At 40.5% G+C, this 18,776-nt stretch overlaps 1 protein-coding gene across 1 annotated transcript in view; it reads left to right on the forward strand.

Annotated features, from left to right (window-relative positions):
- Positions 1 to 18,776, forward strand: part of xdh (xanthine dehydrogenase) — a 120,498-nt gene that overhangs the window by 13,362 nt on the left and 88,360 nt on the right. Inside the window, exons 5-6 of the mRNA XM_061258428.1 lie at positions 14,759 to 14,885; positions 16,932 to 16,993. Of these exons, the coding sequence (XP_061114412.1) occupies positions 14,759 to 14,885; positions 16,932 to 16,993 (189 nt within the window). The remainder of the gene's footprint in view (positions 1 to 14,758; positions 14,886 to 16,931; positions 16,994 to 18,776) is intronic.

The raw sequence follows: 18,776 nt of genomic DNA on the forward strand, positions 1-18,776 counted from the left end.
CTAGCCTTTACAGCGGCCTCACTTTGTTATTTGGCTTTTGTGGACATCGTCTGCCATGAAACCAGACTTTTTTTCATCTCCTCTACTTTCTGAAGCTTCTGCTTCATGTCCAGATCCTTGTATTTGTTGTGGTGTTTCGTTTCAAAGTGTCTTTTTATGTTATATTCTTTCGTTACAGCCACATTGGCTCCACACACAAGACAAACAGGTCTGTCCTTTATATTCGTGAACAGATATTCTGCCTCCCACCTGTCTTGAAAGTTCCTGTTTTCCATCTTTCGTTTGGCCATTTTTTGGGAGGGGTGGCTTAAATTAGCCCACGGTGACTGGTAGCATGAGGTTGTTAATGAATGTCAACAGGAGGGAAACTAACAGGTCTTAATTCACGCTAGCACTAGCAGAGCATTCTGGGATGTGTAGTATTAGCGGTGCATGTGCTATATACCGGCAGGCCAGCTCTAATAGACATTAGATATTATCTCGTGGGCCAAATATAATTACACTGCGGGCCAGATTTGGCCCGCGGGCCTGAGTTTGACACCTATACTCTAAAGGAACCCAACTCGTATTCATTACTCAGTCTGCCTGCTTATATAACGAAACTGTACCAGAGATTCAAATGCAAATTACCCATACAAGTTGGTATAAACAACATTCACTAGGGCAATACATTACATTACATTAATGGCATTTGGCAGACGCTCTTATCCAGAGCAAAGTGCAAAGTGCATACCCATAAACACTGAAAGACCCTAGAAGGAAGTACAATTTAAACTGCTACCTGCACAAGAAAGATAAGGACCAGGGCCTATTTGATCATCAGATGATTTTTTTATTTATTTATTTTTTTAAATCGTAATACCGCAACACGCAAATGTATGAACAAACCGCTTACCTAGCCAAACACTACGTACCTAGTCAAACTAAACATCCTAATACACAAGTAAATATCACAGAAAGACAACAATTAAGGTTTACAGGGAGGTAGGGAGGGACAGGGAGAGGTGCAGCTTGAAGAGGTGTGTCTTCAGTCTGCGCTTGAAGATGGGAAAGATTCTACTGTTCTGACTTCAAATGGGAGTTCGTTCCACCACGGCGAGGGGGAGGCGCCAAGCGGTCTGTGGAGGCCGAACGATGAGGTCTGGCAGGGGTGCAGGGTCTGATGATTTTTTTAAGGTAAGCTGGGGGCAGACCCCTTAACTGCTTGGAAGGCTAGCACCAATGTTTTGAATTTGATGCAAGCCATGACAGGCAGCCAGTGGAGGGAAGTAAGCAGGGGGGTGACATTGTGAAGGTTGAAGACCAGACGAGCTGCTGCATTCTGGATAAGTTGGAGGGGAGTGGCAATAACAAATAAATGTTCACATTACACAATGGAGCGCTAACCTGAACTATAATTTAATAACCGTCCCATTAAACAAGAAAGCACTGACGTGAAACACAACTCGCGCTAGCCAAAAAGTTATTGATTGTATAACAATGTCAACATGTTTATAAACTTTATTTCGTACAATTAAAATAAAAACAAAACAAAAAAATAAAGAACAAAATAACAATGATAATAAGTCCGAAATGGAATAGGAAGAAGCAAAGCTTATCCAGTCCTATCCCAATCTTAACACTTAATAATTACAATTGTAGAAAAAACAAAAAAACAAACCAAAGTTTTTAGGTTTGTAAATTCATCAATTTCAGTCCTGTGGTATAATCAAACAAAAACATTTACAACTAGCAAGTGGCACATTCTCCTTCTTCGCGTCTGTACCTTGTAAAAATATATTTTCATATATCTTTTTAAATTCCATTACATTTATACTCCGTATAAATGCCGTTTCATATTTAATTCACCTCTTAAGTTGTATCCCCCCTCTCTCTCTGTGAACAGTCTTTGTATGTTACCAGGAAGCTGTTTATTTTTTGCTTTATACATTATTTGTGCGGTCTTGAATTCTACCAGATCTCTGAACTTTAAGGCATGCACTTTTAAAAACAGTATATTGGTGTGATCACGATATCCTACATTGTTAACTATCCGTATGGCTCTTTTTTGTAGTATGCATATTGATTGTGTATTGGTTTTGTAGGTGTTGCCCCATAACTCTACACAGTAATTCAGATATGGCAAAACAAGTGAACAATACAAAGTATACAATGCTCTCTCATTCAAAATGTGTCTTGCTTTTCCCAACACTCCAATGCTCCGTGCCACTTTTACTTTCACATATTTGATATGGGGTTTCCAGCAGATTTTGTGGTCTAGAATCACACCCAGAAATGTATTTTCATACACTCGTTTTATATTTATATTATTGATCATCACTTTTACTTGTGTGTTTATTTTACGGTGTCCAAACAACATAAGTTTGGTTTTGTTCAGATTTAATGATAATTTATTGAAGTCAAACCAAGTTTTTAGTTTACTCATTTCTACTGTGACCACCTCCAAAAGCTGCTGCAGATTTTCCCCAGAACAGAAAATATTGGTGTCATCCGCAAATAATACAAATTTTAAGATTCTTGACACCTTACATATGTAATTTATGTATAATATAAATTATTTTGGACCCAATACTGACCCCTGTGGCACTCCACAAATAATTTCTAAACATGTTGATTTCTTGTCGCCGATCTGTACAAATTGATGTCTGTTACCTATGTAGCTTTTCATCCAGTTGAGTACAACCCCTCTGATACCATACTTTTCCAGTTTATTGATTAATAAGTGATGATCTATTGTATCAAATGCTTTTTTAAAATCTATAAATACTCCTACTGCATACTTCTTGTTATCTATAGAACTGGTAATTTCTTCAGTTAACTCAATTAATGCCATCGATCTGGTTCTGTTCGATCTGAATCCATACTGACAATCAGCTAACAATTTATGCTTCTCAATGAAATTATCCAACCTGCTAGCAAAGAGTTTTTCCAATATTTTAGAGAACTGAGAGAGTAAAGACACCGGCCTATAATTAGTGAATTGATTTCTGTCTCCATCTTTGTATAGTGGAATAACTTTAGCAGTTTTCATTTTACCTGGAAACACACCTGTTTTGAAAGACAAATTACAAATATAAGTGAAGGGTTTTGCAATGGCTTCAATTACTTTCTTGATTACAGCCATACCAATGTTATTCCAGCCTGTAGACCTTTTATTCTTACATTTGCTAACAGTGTCAATAATCTCCTTTTCAGTCACAGCTTTCAAAAACATTGAGCTTGGATTGCTATCTAAGAAATCCTCAACCTTTCCCCCTCCCTCTTCTGGCTGTGGATTTTTGATTTCTTCTGCCAGTTTCGGTCCCACACTTACAAAGAAGTTGTTGAACCCAGTAGCCACATCATTCCGATTGCTTACAGTCTTATAATTATCCATAAAATATTGAGGGTAACTTATATTTGTTGATTTATTCCTAATAATATTATTTAATACATTCCACATGCCCTTAATATTATTTTTATTACTATCTAATATTGTATTATAATAATCCTTCTTAGATATCCTCATAATATTAGTTAACTTATTTTTATATAATTTGTATTTATTTTCTGCTTCTATAGTTCTAGATTTTATGAATTCTCTATATAAGGTATTCTTTTTTTTGCATGCATTTTGTAGTCCCTTTGTCAGCCATGGCCTGTCTATATATTTTTGCTTCTTCTTATATTATTTTAAAGGACAGTGTTCATCATATAATGATTTAAACATTATCAGGGATGTTTCATAAGCTTGATCAGTATCATTTTCTTCATACACATGTTTCCAGTTTTGTGTTAGTAATTCATTTCTAAAATTATTTATAGATTCTTCTGTTCTTGCTCTCCTATATCTAGTCATGTTATCATCACTATATTTCACACCATCACAGTCATACATTACAAAGACTGGCAAATGATCACTGATGTCATTCAATAGTAACCCGCTCATTATGCTATTGTCCATAATGTTTGTGAATATGTTGTCTATTAGAGTGGCGCAGTGAGATGTTATTCTGCTTGGTTTGGTGATTACTGGAACTAAACTCATACTGAACATTACATCGATAAATTCATCAGTCAGTTTGTGTTTGTTGGGATTTAAGAGATCTAAATTAAAATCTCCACAAATAAACATAATCTTCTGATTTTTCAGATCAAACATTCTTTCCATACTATTCTTAAATATTTCAATGTTAGAACCAGGTGATCTGTATACACAACTTACAATTACATTTTTCTTTTTTTACAAGCAGATTTCTACAGTAATACACTCCATCACATCATCAATGGTAGTTGTCAAGTTTTCCACTACTTTATAATTTAATCTTCCATCAACATACCGGGCCACCCCTCCTCCTTTTTTGTTCTCCCTATTTATATGTAGTTCAGTTCATATCCATTCAAGTCAAAATCCACACCTTTTTCAGCACTGATCCAGGTCTCAGATATGGCTATCACACTGAATGTTTTGTTTAGATGAGTTAAATATTCTTTGATGTTGTAAAAGTTTGCATATAAACTTCTGCTATTAAAATGAATAATTGGCATTCCATGATCTGATTTTATGTTCATGTTAAATTGACCTTCTGAATAATAACCACAGTTATTGTTTAGATTGTTAAAGAAATTATTTTCAGGGTCAATATCTTGTTCAAAATCATTCAACTTATGTTCAGTGAATTTAAATGTTTTAAAGTTCAAGCCATCACAATCATTTTTATCCATCTCATTTCCAGCTGTTATCCAGTTTAAGCAATCAGTCGCTTCATGAGAATCCATAATCATTAGTTCAGTCTATCACAGTTCAAAGTCAGTCACACTGAAGTCAGTTTTTTCATGACCTTAATGTGTTTGCTCAGGAGTCACTGGTACTTTTCCAATTCCTCGATGTGTCTTATGCTCAGCACTCTCGCCTCCTCCGGTGACCCGTTCAGCTTTATGAACACCTTGCAATTAGTCGTCCAGGTTGACTGGATTTTCTTCTGTTTCCTTAAGAAATGTGCCTGTCTGGCAATGTCTGCATTTTTCTTTGTTAGGTGCTCATTCACATAAACATCAGATCCTTTCAGCTTTCTCCCTTGTCTGAGCAGTGCCTTTTTGTGTTTCCTGTTTGTAAAGCGAATGATTATGGCAGGTCTATCGCTTTTGTTTTTCCGTGGTAGAGGATGACATGCCTCAATGTCTGTTTTGGATATGTCTATGCCTTTGTTGTGAAAGAAAGCTGTCACCTGTTGTTCCAAGGAGTCCATGTCCGGCTCAGTGAGCTCCGCACCTTGCATTGTTGTCACTGCCCGGGCGTAGGATCGGGGCCTGGTCTCCAGAAACGTGCTGGGACTTGTTGGCAAACAGGTAGCATGCTACCCGCTGCGTTGGCGTATGCAGACTCATGGTCTCTGATGACCGTACAATATTACCTAGAAACAGTAACGCACTCTCCAACACCAGCAACGGTACCCAGGTGGCTAGCTAGTAAATACCAGAGGGCTTCTGAAGGTGGCTAGCTAGTAAATACTGGAGGGCTTCTGATAGTCAATTTGCCAATAGTTAACAGGGCAGTAGGGACGAGGTGTTCCAGACAAAGGATATCTGATGACGCGGGAGGGAAATGAGCCGGAATGGCGACCAGCCTTGCAAGCCGTGAACTGAAGAGCGCTGCAGCCGATGCTCTCCTCACTCCCCGCCAATAAGAAAAAGGAACTCCTCCTCTGGTGCGCAGATGTAGCCAGAGACCCGTAGCCAGATAGCCAGGTAGACTGTTCTCTTCGCTAATTTAGTGCAAAGTGCATGTTTCACTGCTTTTAACTAAGTGTGACTGAGGTGGACGGCTGCTGCCTCCGTACTCTTCTTAGCTTAGTTAATTTCGCAACTAAATTGCGACTCCAATGTTTGTTTAATAAAACTAAGCAGGAACACTTCTGCTACTGAATATGTGGAACCTCGGACCTCCTGTCCAGTTGCCCAGGGGCTGATGCTGTCGTAATTACCCTTGAACTCTTTTGTCCATTCTTGGCACATGCGCAGTAGTTTCCTCCATCCGTCCCATACTGTCATGGGCTAGGCAGGCTATCATTCCCCCAGCTCAGTCTCTCAAATTGTACATTATGGAGGCTTGAATGCCCACAGGGCAAGGGTGTTTGCTTCCTTTGTCCATTCTTCGCACATGCGCAATAGTTTCCACCATCCATCCCATACGCTGTCATGGGCTAGGCAGGCTATCATTCCCCCAGCTCAGTCTCTCAAATTGTACATTATGGGGGCTAAGCTTATACAAAAAAAAAATGCACAATAAACATTCCCCCACACAAGGTTTTTGGATTTTGAATTTGTACCTTTGCCTATTTGGACTTTCGTTTTTGAACTTCTGCATTTGGTTCCTCTGTCCTGCAAATCTGACGGCTACAAGATAATAACAGGCACTGGGTTATTTTCTGAAAATGGATCAAACATGCTGGGTATGACTGGCGTGACATACTGGGTCTCATGCTAGTCAGTAGGTGCAATCAAGGACTATAAAACAGCAACCACCCATCTGTGATTTACAATGGCAAAGCATCTGTTATGCTGCAGCTATATAGATATGTTGCCAATACCCTCAGTGTCCTTCACAGATCTGATTTTAGGGTTGGGGATTAAGAGGTGAGGGGTCTGGAGATCCTGTTGGATAAGTAGGAGATCTTCATCTTAGAACCTGAGGTTCCAAAAGAGAAAGTTAAACCTGCTCCTTTAAAGTGCAGGGCTGTGAGAGATTAACTCAGAAATAAGACACTATGCACAGAGAGGACTGCAGAAAAAACTAATTGACAACTGTCCTACATTCCCTCTTTATGGCCTTGCGAATTAGCGACGAGCTGACTTGCGAGGTCATGCAATATGACAGTTGGCCCAAGGACTCACAACTTTATAATGCTGCCGAGAAGCAGGGCACCTTATTTAAACTCTCTCTCTCTGGTGGTGATAGTTTTATGTGTAACTTTGTATGTGTGAGCATATGTGCGGACATGCATAGGTAGGTGTTCTTACTACGCTTACATAAAGTTATTGCGCGTGGCCAGTGTGATCAGGCTAGCTGTGGTGTACAAGATACCGGGAGGGCCTGGTGCCCTGGCACAACTGTGGGTCACAACCTCCACATGAGCAGGGGGCTGTGGGAACTGTGAGGTGTTACTTTCTTGCACTGCGGCAGTGTGTTTGGAGGTATGAGGTCAGCAGGAGACTGCAGGAGCTGCAAGCTGGTGTGGAGAATTCCAATCATTGACTCGTAGTTCCTCCCTCTTTTGTCAAGGGGTCAGTCTGATCATTACCTTGTTTATGACCACCATCTTTATTTGCTGATGGGGCACATGTGGTGATTTTGTCTCTGCTTGGCTTTCCCATGTGTTTTGGATTGGTTATGGAGAGGTATGCTGGGTTCGGGTTATCCGAGTATAGGGGGTGCGTTCAGTTCCGCGGCCGTCAGGTGACACCAAACCCAGTGTGCAGGCATACATGGCCTTTGTGGGCACAGAACATAGAGAGCCATTTCTGGTCTGTGGCGCCAGAGGAAATTTTTGTCCCCATCAATAATGGGCCTGAGGCAGCTGAGTAGGTCCATCTCTATTCAGTGTACGGGATGGTCATGTGCTGCCACACAGAATGGGTGGATTATGGATAATCCTTCAAAGGTTCGTTTCAGTTCAATCACAGCCCTAAACTTTTGTGGCTTGTTGTTGTGTTGTTCTTGGAGCTGTAGGGTGTGGCCTGTGCATTCCTTTGTACTCTGTATGGCTTCAAAGGGTGAGTGAATCATGAGGGAAATTTCAGCACCAGTGTCCAGGAGGGCCTCAATTTTGAAAGCTTTGTCGAACTGCAGCATAGAATAAGGTCTTTGTGTGTGGCCTCTGAGTCAATGAGCATATTTCGATCATTGGATCTGAATTCTTAAGTGAAATTGTTAATTATCCTGTCGCTGTTGTCTTGCACAGTAGTGGTTGCAGAGGCCATCATTGGGGAGAGAGAGGTTTGTAAGAGGGTATAGGGTTGTTGGGAGACTTTTGCTTCTTTTTGTGAGGTTATTATCTCCACTAAACTCTGCAGTTTCTCATTTAAGCTGTCCAGTAGGTTAACGGTGGGGTGACCGTGGAGGTGCCTTTGTCTGATTAGAGTGGAAGCAGTCTCTCCTTGAATGCGGGGAAGATTTTGGAATGTGTGGCCTTTCAGTTGGAGGGGAGCTGTGGGGGGAGGGCCCTTCTTATGTGGTCATGATGTCCACTAACTGTTCCAGCTAGTCAATTACGCTGTCTAGGTGATTAGAACCGGTTGACTGTAGAGGTCTCCTTGACTGGTTGGGTTGGAAAATGTCTCTCCGAGAGTGTGGAGAAGACTGCGAGAGGATGTTCAAGTCCAATGCCTGGTGCGTGGAGATTGTCCAAGAAGGCCTCTCTGAGGAGGTTGGGGTTGTAATCCTTTGGGGACAGATTTCTTGCATAGGCCTGGTTGAGCCCATCAAAGAAATCTCTTGGGCTTTCTTGGCAGCCTTGTTTCCTGTCCATGAGCACTTTAATTTTGGAGAAGGCACTGATGGGGGTTTGATATTTATTACAGAGTTTGTAGCAGAATTGGTCAAAAGTTGGGTGGTTTTCATTGATATAGTGAAAGGCCCAGCCTTTAGGGCCTTTTCCAAGAGATTGTGTTATGAGGGTCATCATGGTGATGAAGCAGCATGTCTTTATACTCCTTTTGGAAAGTTGGCCCATCTGCTTGATTGTGGTAGACTTGAGGGCAGCAGGTGTGCCTGTGGGTGGTGGGGCTTGGACATTGGGTGACATGTGGTGCTTTGGTGAAATGCCAACTAGGAGCATTGTAATGTCCGTAGTAGGTGCAGGCACGTGTGGTTCTGGTCGACAGTGGTCAGGCTGGAAGGTGATGGAGTGTGATGCTGTGTATCTTCTAGCAGGGGGCGCCGGGCTCAGAGCACCATAGGCATCCTGTATGGGTGAGCTGTGTCCAAGCCACTGTTTGTGAGTCAGCCCTTATTGTCCGTGTAGAAGTGATTTCCTCTGATGTTCTCTCTCCGGTCTCCTCAAGCGTTCAATCTCTTCTTCCCGTGCCTGTATTTGTGTTTGGAGGGTGTTCATGTGGTGTGTGCCATGTCTGACTCCCTCCTAGCTGACTCCAGTGTTTTGGTGTGTCACTGAAGGAGGCCATCCAGCTCTTGCTTAGTCTCTGGGATAGCCTGGAGCTCTTTGTTTTGAGCTTCCAGTGCGTCTCTGGCATGTTGGACATCAAGGTGCACGTCACGCCATTCTTGCTTCTCTCATTCTCTGCCCAGTCTTTGTTGTTCCACCACCTCTTGAGTCTGTGAATCTGATGGAGGTTATACTCTCTGTACGACAAGATCTTGCAGCTGCTGGTCCAGTTTGCTGAGCTGGATCTGGTTTACTGCTTGGTTTTCAATGGCTTGGTGTTCCATCCGCTTTTCTCTATCCAAGATGATTTGGCAGGAATAAGCCAAGGTCACTATAATCCCAGCCAGGGCACTTGGGTCCTGTTCCTCCTGGTGGGGTTGGTGCAAGAAATGTCTGGAACAGCTCCTCCAGGTTGGAATGGTTCCACTGTTTTGTTGCCTGCAGGATTTCTTCGCCCCAGCTGACTAACCACATCCTTAGGTAAATAATCCAATCCAAGTAGTCCTTATGCCCCACCCCTCATGACAGTCTATGGGGGTGGGGCATAATCTCTTTCAGATGAGGGTGTGGTAAGTACAAGGGGACTTTTCATAGTTCCCTAGTATGTGTGTGTGTGTGTCCATGTATGGTGTGTATAGAGAGAGAGATACAAATGTGTACCTACAGTAACACTACAGTAACAAAGGACGTTTCCAAAGCAGGGGTTCTACTTGTGTAAAGCAAGACAGACACCACTGCCTCCTTGGCTAGGGTCTCTTCTGTGTGGGATAAGTCCTCTGCCTTCTAACTGAGGGTGCAGGGTCACTAGGCAGGCATTGTGCTTATGTCTATAAGGCAGAACCACAGTGAACAAAGCAGATGAGCACACGTGGGGTAAATGGTGTTAGATAGGGGTGAGCGATTAGAAAGAGAAATAAAAGAAGAATAGATTAAAATTATAGAAAAAATAATACCAGATACGAAAAATATTCAAATAAGCTACATACATACTGTATGCTTATATACATGCTTGTACACAAAAGGCCCTTAACCCTGCATTGCTCCAGGGGAGGATTGTCTCCTGCTTAGTATAATCAACTGTATGTCGCTCTGGATAAGAGTGTCTGCCAAATGCCAATAATAAGAGATGCCAATGCCAACAATCTTCCAGTCAGTGGCAGGACTCAGGCCTGTTCTTGGATGAGATTCTGGTGCTTATATCGTCTCTTCCTGAAGGGAACTTTGCAGTTTCAGGATAGGGCAGGAACATGGACAACCAAACACAGAGTTTGCATCACTGACAATAATAACTTTGATCAAACCCTTGCTACATCCTGCAGTACTTACCAACTTCTTTTGCAGCAATAGGAGGATTAATTGGAAGAAGTATCCACAACCAAGATTTTGATACAGCTTGTTAGCTAGATATTTACTTACTCTTCGCGTAGTTGCCCTCCTGGACCCCTTGGTTGTGGATAGTTCTTCCAATTAATCCTTCTATTGCTGCAGAAGAAGTTGGTAAGTACTGCAAGACGTAGCCAGGGTTCAAAGTTATTATTGGCAGAGCAAACTCTGTGTTCGGTTGTCTGTGCTCCTCCACTGTCTGTCTCTCTCACTCACGCACATTTTTCCTCTGTAAATTCCGGTTTAAAACTGTAAGGTTGTATTTCTTCGTCAAAATCGAAAAGCTTGTGCTCTAACTCTGCAAAGTCAGAGCTACCCGTCATATTGCTCAGGCTAGCCAAGGTAGGTCCTGTGATGCTAACGTTACCATATTTTCGTTTGAGTGTCATGTGATTGCCTGGATGGGTGGCTGCCCATAAACCAGTCTCTGCGTTTAAGGGTGGAGTTTCAGTGCCTGTTACCTTCTGGGTAACATAAGCTGGTGATTCGAGCCAAACACGTCCAGTGATGCGTTTGCCCTTGGAATTTTTGCCCCATATTTCGGAAACTGCTACACTGATGGTGATTTTGAAAATGCCTACACACAATTTAAACATCTAATCCAAATACGCTCAACTGAAAAAAGCATGACAGTGCTCCTTTAAGAGGTGAGAGGGCTGGAGATCCCATTGGAGAAGTGCTGGGCTGTTAGAGATAACAGGGGTTTACACTCAGACAACTATTCTACAGTAGTTTTTGGGTTGAATTTCCTGTCTTTTTCGACTTTTGCCAACCATTATGACTTTATCTCTCACTTTAAACATAGTGTTTGGGTTGAATATCGTAAGCCCTGCTACCATTGAAACACATGCTTCCTCTAATAATGCCCCAGGAAAATTGATCATTAGATTCAGCTGAATAACACTGCCAGGCTTAATTGCAGCCAGCCCTGTTGAATTTGAACCTCACTCATATTGAACCTTAACATCACAGCGAAGTAGTAACAAATACACAATGCCAAAATAAAAGTAAATCCCAGAAGAGATGAGAAAATATAGTTGAAATGTATCAGTATGGAAAGCACGGCTGTGAATTTGTGAATAATGATGCAATTTCCCTGCAATTTCATATTTAGGGTTATCTTAAAATTCCACAATCAGTTAATTTCCACAATCAGTAATTTCACACATTAGGCTAAGTATTGGATTTATGCTGTTGTAGGCTACCTGTGAAAACATTGCTCACAACAAGATTACTAGCTATTATACCATGATCTTCTTAAATTCTTGATTCTGATTCGACACCAGGTGGTGATTAAATTTGTATAATTGCTCAAGATTTGGCAGGTAGTCCAGGTGAAGTTTAATCACTGTTCTAAATTCATAGGCTGCCTGCAGTTTGCTGGAGACCCAAAGCTGACCACAAATTTTTAACTGACCACAAATTTGTCATGCCAATAAAGCTAGTTGCATTGCAAATAAAAATGATAAATAATTTGTGATCTGATATAACTGTGTATGGTTTTGTGAAGTACATTAACATTACATTGAGATGTTAACCAGCTCTCTGAATATTTTGCTAGTTTGCTAACATTATGTGACATCCTGAAATGGTTGTTTGTAAACTGGACAAATAGGCAGTTAGAACACCAGTGTAAAAAATGTACGGTTGACCGGGAATTACGAATAAAAAAACTATTTAAGCCTTGTTTAAAACCTTGAATTTAACCAAGATAAAAACATGATGGAAACCGGACTTGGCCATCTGCCTAGCTTCTCTATGTTGAATACAGCTTATCATATGTAACCATAGCAACATGCTGAAGCCATAGCCACCTTAATGGCTTGAAGTTAGTGCAAGCAAAAAAGTATTGTATTTTGAGGGTGAATTTCGGAAAAATATTAACGACCCCTGGTCATTTTTTTATTTTTGGTAAAAGACCATGGTATTTGCGGAATAATCCTCTGAGATGATCATTAAAGGGTTTTCCATGGAAGCAACGAAGGTTCTTCACCCCTGCATTGTGCGTTAAAACCCTTTAATGACCACCTCATCATGGATTATTCCTTGCGTGTCACTGCTTATGGCAAAACATACAGTTTCCCTCTGCCATCGTCATTGCTGTCTTTATAGTTCTGCTTCTTGAACAGCATGGTCTTCCTCTAATTCTTCCTGTTTAAACAAATAAAGAGAAAGAAAAACTGACCAGACAGCACAGCGACCATAAATGGTGCTTGTATATTTTCAAAAAGAATGTGTGCTTTGGAAGGAGACCGCTAGTGAATGTAAAACAATGAGATGTCCATTACCTGATGTTAACAATACCGATGCCTTAGTTGTAGTATTTAGGCCGTTTACTGACAGATGAGCTTGTTTATAGTCCTTCCGCGAAGTTGCAAAGTTTGCTAGTGAGTTAACATAATCAACCAACATTATTACTTATAGCTGACCTCTTACAGACCCCTAATAAGTGTAAAAGAATTAAACATATTTTTACCTCCCAACTGACCCAATGTGCACAACTCCCTTTACTCAACCTGCAGAATGCTGTAACTCTCTTCATTCACAACTAGGCTACTGGTCATGCTGGGCTTGCAGAGGGAAAAATGAAGGTGATGGGGGGTGGAATGAACCATTGTGCCTGCCCAGGCAGTATCATTCATTTTCTGTACTGGTTTGTTTGGTTTCTGTACTTGGTATGCGTGTTTTATAACTTTTTCATTAAATATATGAAATAATGCAAAACACTTATTTTTTGTTTACTGAGATTCCACTTTTTCAAGGCAAAGCATCAACTTCAATTTAGACACAAAGAATGCACTGGTTGTGTTTCGGCAAGAAAATGGTATGGACTAACTGTCAGATAAGAATGCAGAGGTAAAATCCATATGGCATAGCTCTCCTTATCCTTTTCCTAATTTCATTTCTAATTTCTAACTACATTTTTATTAAATTTGAATTAGACCTCAAAATTTTATATTTTGCCAATTAATTGTCCACAGATGGGGAGACACAATTCTAACATGAATCAGTTTTATGTAAAGTTCTAAACGAACATGAGACAGTTATGTTCATCAACGCTTGTAGGTAGTAGTTAGATGACATCAAATGGCACGCAGACAGTAGGCTAGCAGTAAAAGTGGCAAATACTCAATTTGTGAAAACGAGACGGATACAGTAAAGCGAGGGCGGCCAAATAGAGACCAGCGAGGTCAGCATACATAAACAGAAAACTTACAGCTAAATCAGCATCTATGATAATTTATTAGGCTAGTCATAAACAGCAACAAAGTGAGTTCACTAGACTAGTCAGCTAGCTTGAACAGTGTTAATGCTAGCTGGTTAATTAGCTAGCCTATAATTAGCTGGCCTATAAAGTGGTTTGCAGTCCTCCTCCCTAGCTAGCGTACTAACTATGAAAACACTTTATACACTTTAATGCGGGATCTATCAATTAATAACACTAGTTTAAAATTAGTGTGCTACATACCGACACAGTTCGTGGGCAAGCTATCCTGAAAGAATTATATGTGGTCCCAAATAGGACACATGGGCTATGTTGGAAATAAAGCATGCTTTAGGAAAGTGCAAAACAAGTCAACTTTATTTTGAAAAATTGCCAGTATACTTTACAGTGCACTACTCTAAGATAATTTATTATTTCAGGTTTGAATCTTAAAGTTGTCAGAGATCTGTCCTGATACCTTTTTGGAGAGTATGCTGGTGTTAGTGTTAGGGCTGATCAATTTCATTTACTGGCTTTTTCAGCAAATGCAAACATTTAATTTAAAGTGTAGCTTTTTTGTGATTGATAACTCTTTCAATCCAATTGCAATTTTTCAGGATAATGCGCCACAATTGACATATCGAAACAATGAAGGCTTAAAATGCTAAATAAGTTCATTTTCCATATTATAAAATCTGACAAAGGAGTAATAATATTGCTTTTGGTTTGTGCAGAACTGTAGTGTAATGGTTAGGGAAGTGGATCTGTACCTCTGAGGTTAGCATTGTTAGCTGGTTGTCTTTGTTGTCTTGAGCAAGGTACTTTGCCTGAACTGCTTCAGTAAATGTGAGCCTGGTTAAACTAATTGTGTGACAATTCTAGACTCTGCAAGTTGTTCTGGATAAAAGCATCTATTGAATTATTAAATTGGCATTGACAGGCCAGCCTGTCTGATGTAATTCCTGAGGGTCTGTGCTGTACAGGAATTTTATGTTAAATGATTTTGTAATTTTGTACCTCTATCCAGGAGCGCATTGCCAAGGCTCATGGTTCGCAGTGTGGGTTCTGTACCCCAGGAATCGTCATGTCCATGTACGCCCTCCTGAGGAACAGCCCATACCCCTCCATGCTGGACATAGAGGAGGCTTTTCAAGGTACCTCACTTCCAGCAACCTGTTATTCATGCAAAAAAGTCTGAAATGTTGTTGGAAAATGTTAAATTGATATAGAAATATACACTTACAGTCTCCTCCAAAAGTATTGGAACAGCAAGGTCAATTCCTTAATTTCTGCTATACACTGAAGACAATTGACTTTGAGATAAAAAGATGAGATGAATTACAGCTTTTATTTTCTGGTATTGTTATCTAGATTTCTTAAACAACTTGGAACATATCACATTTTGTATCAGACCACCCAAATTAGATGAGCAAAAGTGTGTGACTGACAAGTGTTTCTTGTAGCCCAGATGTGTCCTGTTAGATTGATTGGCTAAACAATGAATGGATTTGTGTTATAAAATATATGAAGACCAGAGAGCTGTTTTTGCTAGAAAAGCTTTTTTTTTTGAAGCTTACAAAAGAGCATTTTGGAGCTCGATCCGAGCCATTGCACAAGCATTGGGGATAGCTTTTATAACAACTTAGAATGTCCTGAAAAGACACCTCTGGCATACTGAGCAACAGATATGTCAACCAAGGAAACAACAGCAGTTGTTGACAGAAAGAGCTGTGAAGAAAAACCCTAAAACTGTCAGGTTTCGTGTTTTCACTGTGTAGTCTTTTGTCTAAGTGCGTTGCGTTTCCATGTCTTCGTACCCTCTGTGCACACCGAAGTCACCTTGTCAGTTTGTTCATTCATTGTTATTTGTTTCACTTGCGTTTTCACTTCCTGATTGTTTCCCACACCTGATTGCCATTTCCTCTTGTTACCTGTATTATAAAACCCCCTCATTTTGTCTCGTTGCCAGATTGTTATGTGTCTTTATCATACTCTCCAGCATTATTATCTGATTGATTTCTGTTATGACCTGTTTCACCCCCGACTTCTACGTTTTGCTTTCCCCATCTGTCTAGTTTGGAACCGTAGTTTATCGACCCATTTTGGCTTTACAACATTTTTTTCGTCTTCTGTTTTTGTCTGCTTTGCCCGTCTGTTATCGACCCTTCGCCTGTGACCACGACCCCAATTTGGATTATCCTCACTGTTCCTGTTTGCTGGTGTATTGACCCATTGCTTGCACACTGTACTATGAACTGCCTTATCCCTGCTGATTCCGTTTGCTGGCTCTCGATTTCCAGCTGTCTGACCTGCTTTATTTATAATAAAGACCTTGATATAAATACTACGTCTTGGTCTCGCATGTGGGTCTGGTGTTCTACAAGCTTGATTAAAAACGTCAGTGAAAAATGTCAGAATTACGTCCAAACTAATTGGGAGGAACTTCATCATGCAGGAAGACAATGACCTGAAACATATTGCCAACACAACAAAGGACTTCATTAGGGAGAAAAAGCGGTAGGTTTTAGACTGGCAACATGCAACGTGTCCATGGGTCGCAGGCTTGGTGCAGTTATTGCAAGCAAGGGATATGCTACCAAATAAGTGTTATTACTTTAATTTACTGAAATACTCTCTGTTTTGCTCATCTAAAAATTGGGTGGTCTGATACCAAATGTGCTCAAAGTAGTTCAAATGTTTAAAAAGTAGTTCAAAGTATGTTCAAAGTTCAAAGTAGTTTAACACATCTACGTGTAAATACCAGGAAATAAAACTCTTATACTCTTACCAGGAAATAAAAGTCTTGTATTCATCTTTTTATCTCAACCCCAAATGTATTCAGTGTATTGCAAAAGCAAAGGAATTGGCCTTACTGTTCCAATACTGGAGGGGACTGTATATCATATGACTGAAATTTGTCAGAGCTGGCTGGTGTTTGTTTTTGTTTTGTCCACACATCACACCTTGGTCAGTTATGTAATTGTTTTGGATTATAAATTTTACTGAAGTTGTCTGGTGTATTGGAACCTATTACATCTCTCAAAACACAATTGGAACCTATTGCATCTCTGTGAACCCTGCCTCCTGGTCCTCCTGGTTGATTCAATTCCCCCAGGCAAAATTAATTGAGCACAAAAAAGTATTTGAATCCAAAACGATTGTATAATTGATACAAGTCTGTCAAACATTTTATTTTACAGGCAATTTGTGTCGGTGCACTGGGTACAGACCAATACTGGAGGGGTACAGGTCATTTGCCAAAGTAAGTCAGTTCCAATGGTTGTTCATTATGAGCACATTGCATATTCAATAAAATGCCCTGTGCAATTTTACCCCCCATGAATATCTAGCCCCCTTTCCCTGTTCTGCTCATAGCAACTTAGCAGGTGAGTCTGAAAATGCTGGAGCCTTAGGGCTGCAAATGCTGGGACTATGTGATGAGTTTGATGTAAATTAAATTCATATTTTATTCAAACTTACTAGTGTAGGGTCCTCAGCAGGCCAAATAACGTAAAGATTTTCCACTCTACAAAATAGCCAGGATGACAATTTGAAACGTATAAGTCTCAGTCCTCGAACGGGGCACACAAATTGTGTGGGATACGCCCCTATACTTTGTGTAGATTGCAAGAATTGCAAAAACATTTTGTGATAATAATCCTCATGTATGCCGCCAATTAGTGTTACGTAGCAGTATAACTGCAAAAAGTGATCAGTCTCATAAAATGACTTATTATTATCTGAAATATCTAACCACATATTTAGTATTTTAATTAATAATTAAATTATTAATAATGAAATAACCAATATCAATGATTAAGCATACAGATAACCTGAGTCTGAAAATGTCCTTGTAGAAGCGGAGATGGTGCTGAGAATTAATGTCCTGGGGAGGTACGTAAAGCTGGGGTATTCCCATGTGGGTCTGAAAGATCTCTGCTGGTCCTTTTTCCGCGTGGAAAAAATGTGTTCGCTGCAATTGCTAGTGGTAAGCTGATGTAGCAATTTGCATACACCAGTTTCCACTCACTATAGGCCACTTTAAACTACCGCAAGGTAAGCTAGGTGTGCGCCTAGTGGTGCGCTGTGGAGAATTCAGCCTCTGTCCGAGTGTCGGGAGCAGGGCGTGATGCAGTTGCAGGAGCCGGAGGCAAGATGAGATGAAGAAAAGGGCAAAGAGAGCTGGACAATGCCTTGCTCTTATATCGTGAAAGTTCATTGCTCCCGCCGTTACAGTATTGGCTAAACCATAACTAGAAGTCATGGAGGTCGCGGAAGTGTCCTGTGGAATCATCAAAGTGTAGTTACATGGTCCCTAAACTAGCCAGTTACCAACCTCTAAATCTGGCTGCTGATCAGCAAATCTCATAAATTCACATTATGGTATAACTTTAAACTGCCATAATAATAGAAATACCAATACTAAAGTATGATTCCTGTGTGAAATAGCTGAAAGCTGCTATTTCCGCTGGCCACTTGGAGCAGATGGTGCCTGTATCGGGATCGGAATAATGTACGGAGAAAAAGTTGCTGAGAACAGTTGTTTTTTTTATTGATGACTAGAGTGCTGTTGTGTTTTGAAATCTGGAGCCGGTTGCACCAGCTATACGTGAGGGCAAATGTGGACTCGTTATAATGTAAGTGTTTAAAAAGTTAAGGTTTACTACGGTGGGAATTAAGGGTAAGACAAATAAACAAATCAGAAAACTAGAAAACAATTCATGAAACACATTAACGACCCAGAAAATACAGCAACATAGAAACGCATCTGAAACTGCAATGTAATTTCACAAAACACAATTACAACACTGGAAACAGAAATTAGACTCATAGGCACATGCTGTAGTCTAAAAAGCAGTAGGTCTAACAGTGCGGGATCAATAATGTGGGGGCATCAGTGTCATTTCGGCCTGGAAGAGGCTGAGCAGCATTTGAAGCAAGATTCTGCGTTATCCATAGTGGTTTAGAGATTGTTTTTAACACAACCACCACCAGGTGGCAAATGTGAGCACTCTACTTCACAGCTGTTGCCACCCTTGTCAACG

Source organism: Conger conger, chromosome 1 (genome assembly GCF_963514075.1).
Source record: "Conger conger chromosome 1, fConCon1.1, whole genome shotgun sequence".
Classification (NCBI taxonomy): domain Eukaryota; kingdom Metazoa; phylum Chordata; class Actinopteri; order Anguilliformes; family Congridae; genus Conger; species Conger conger.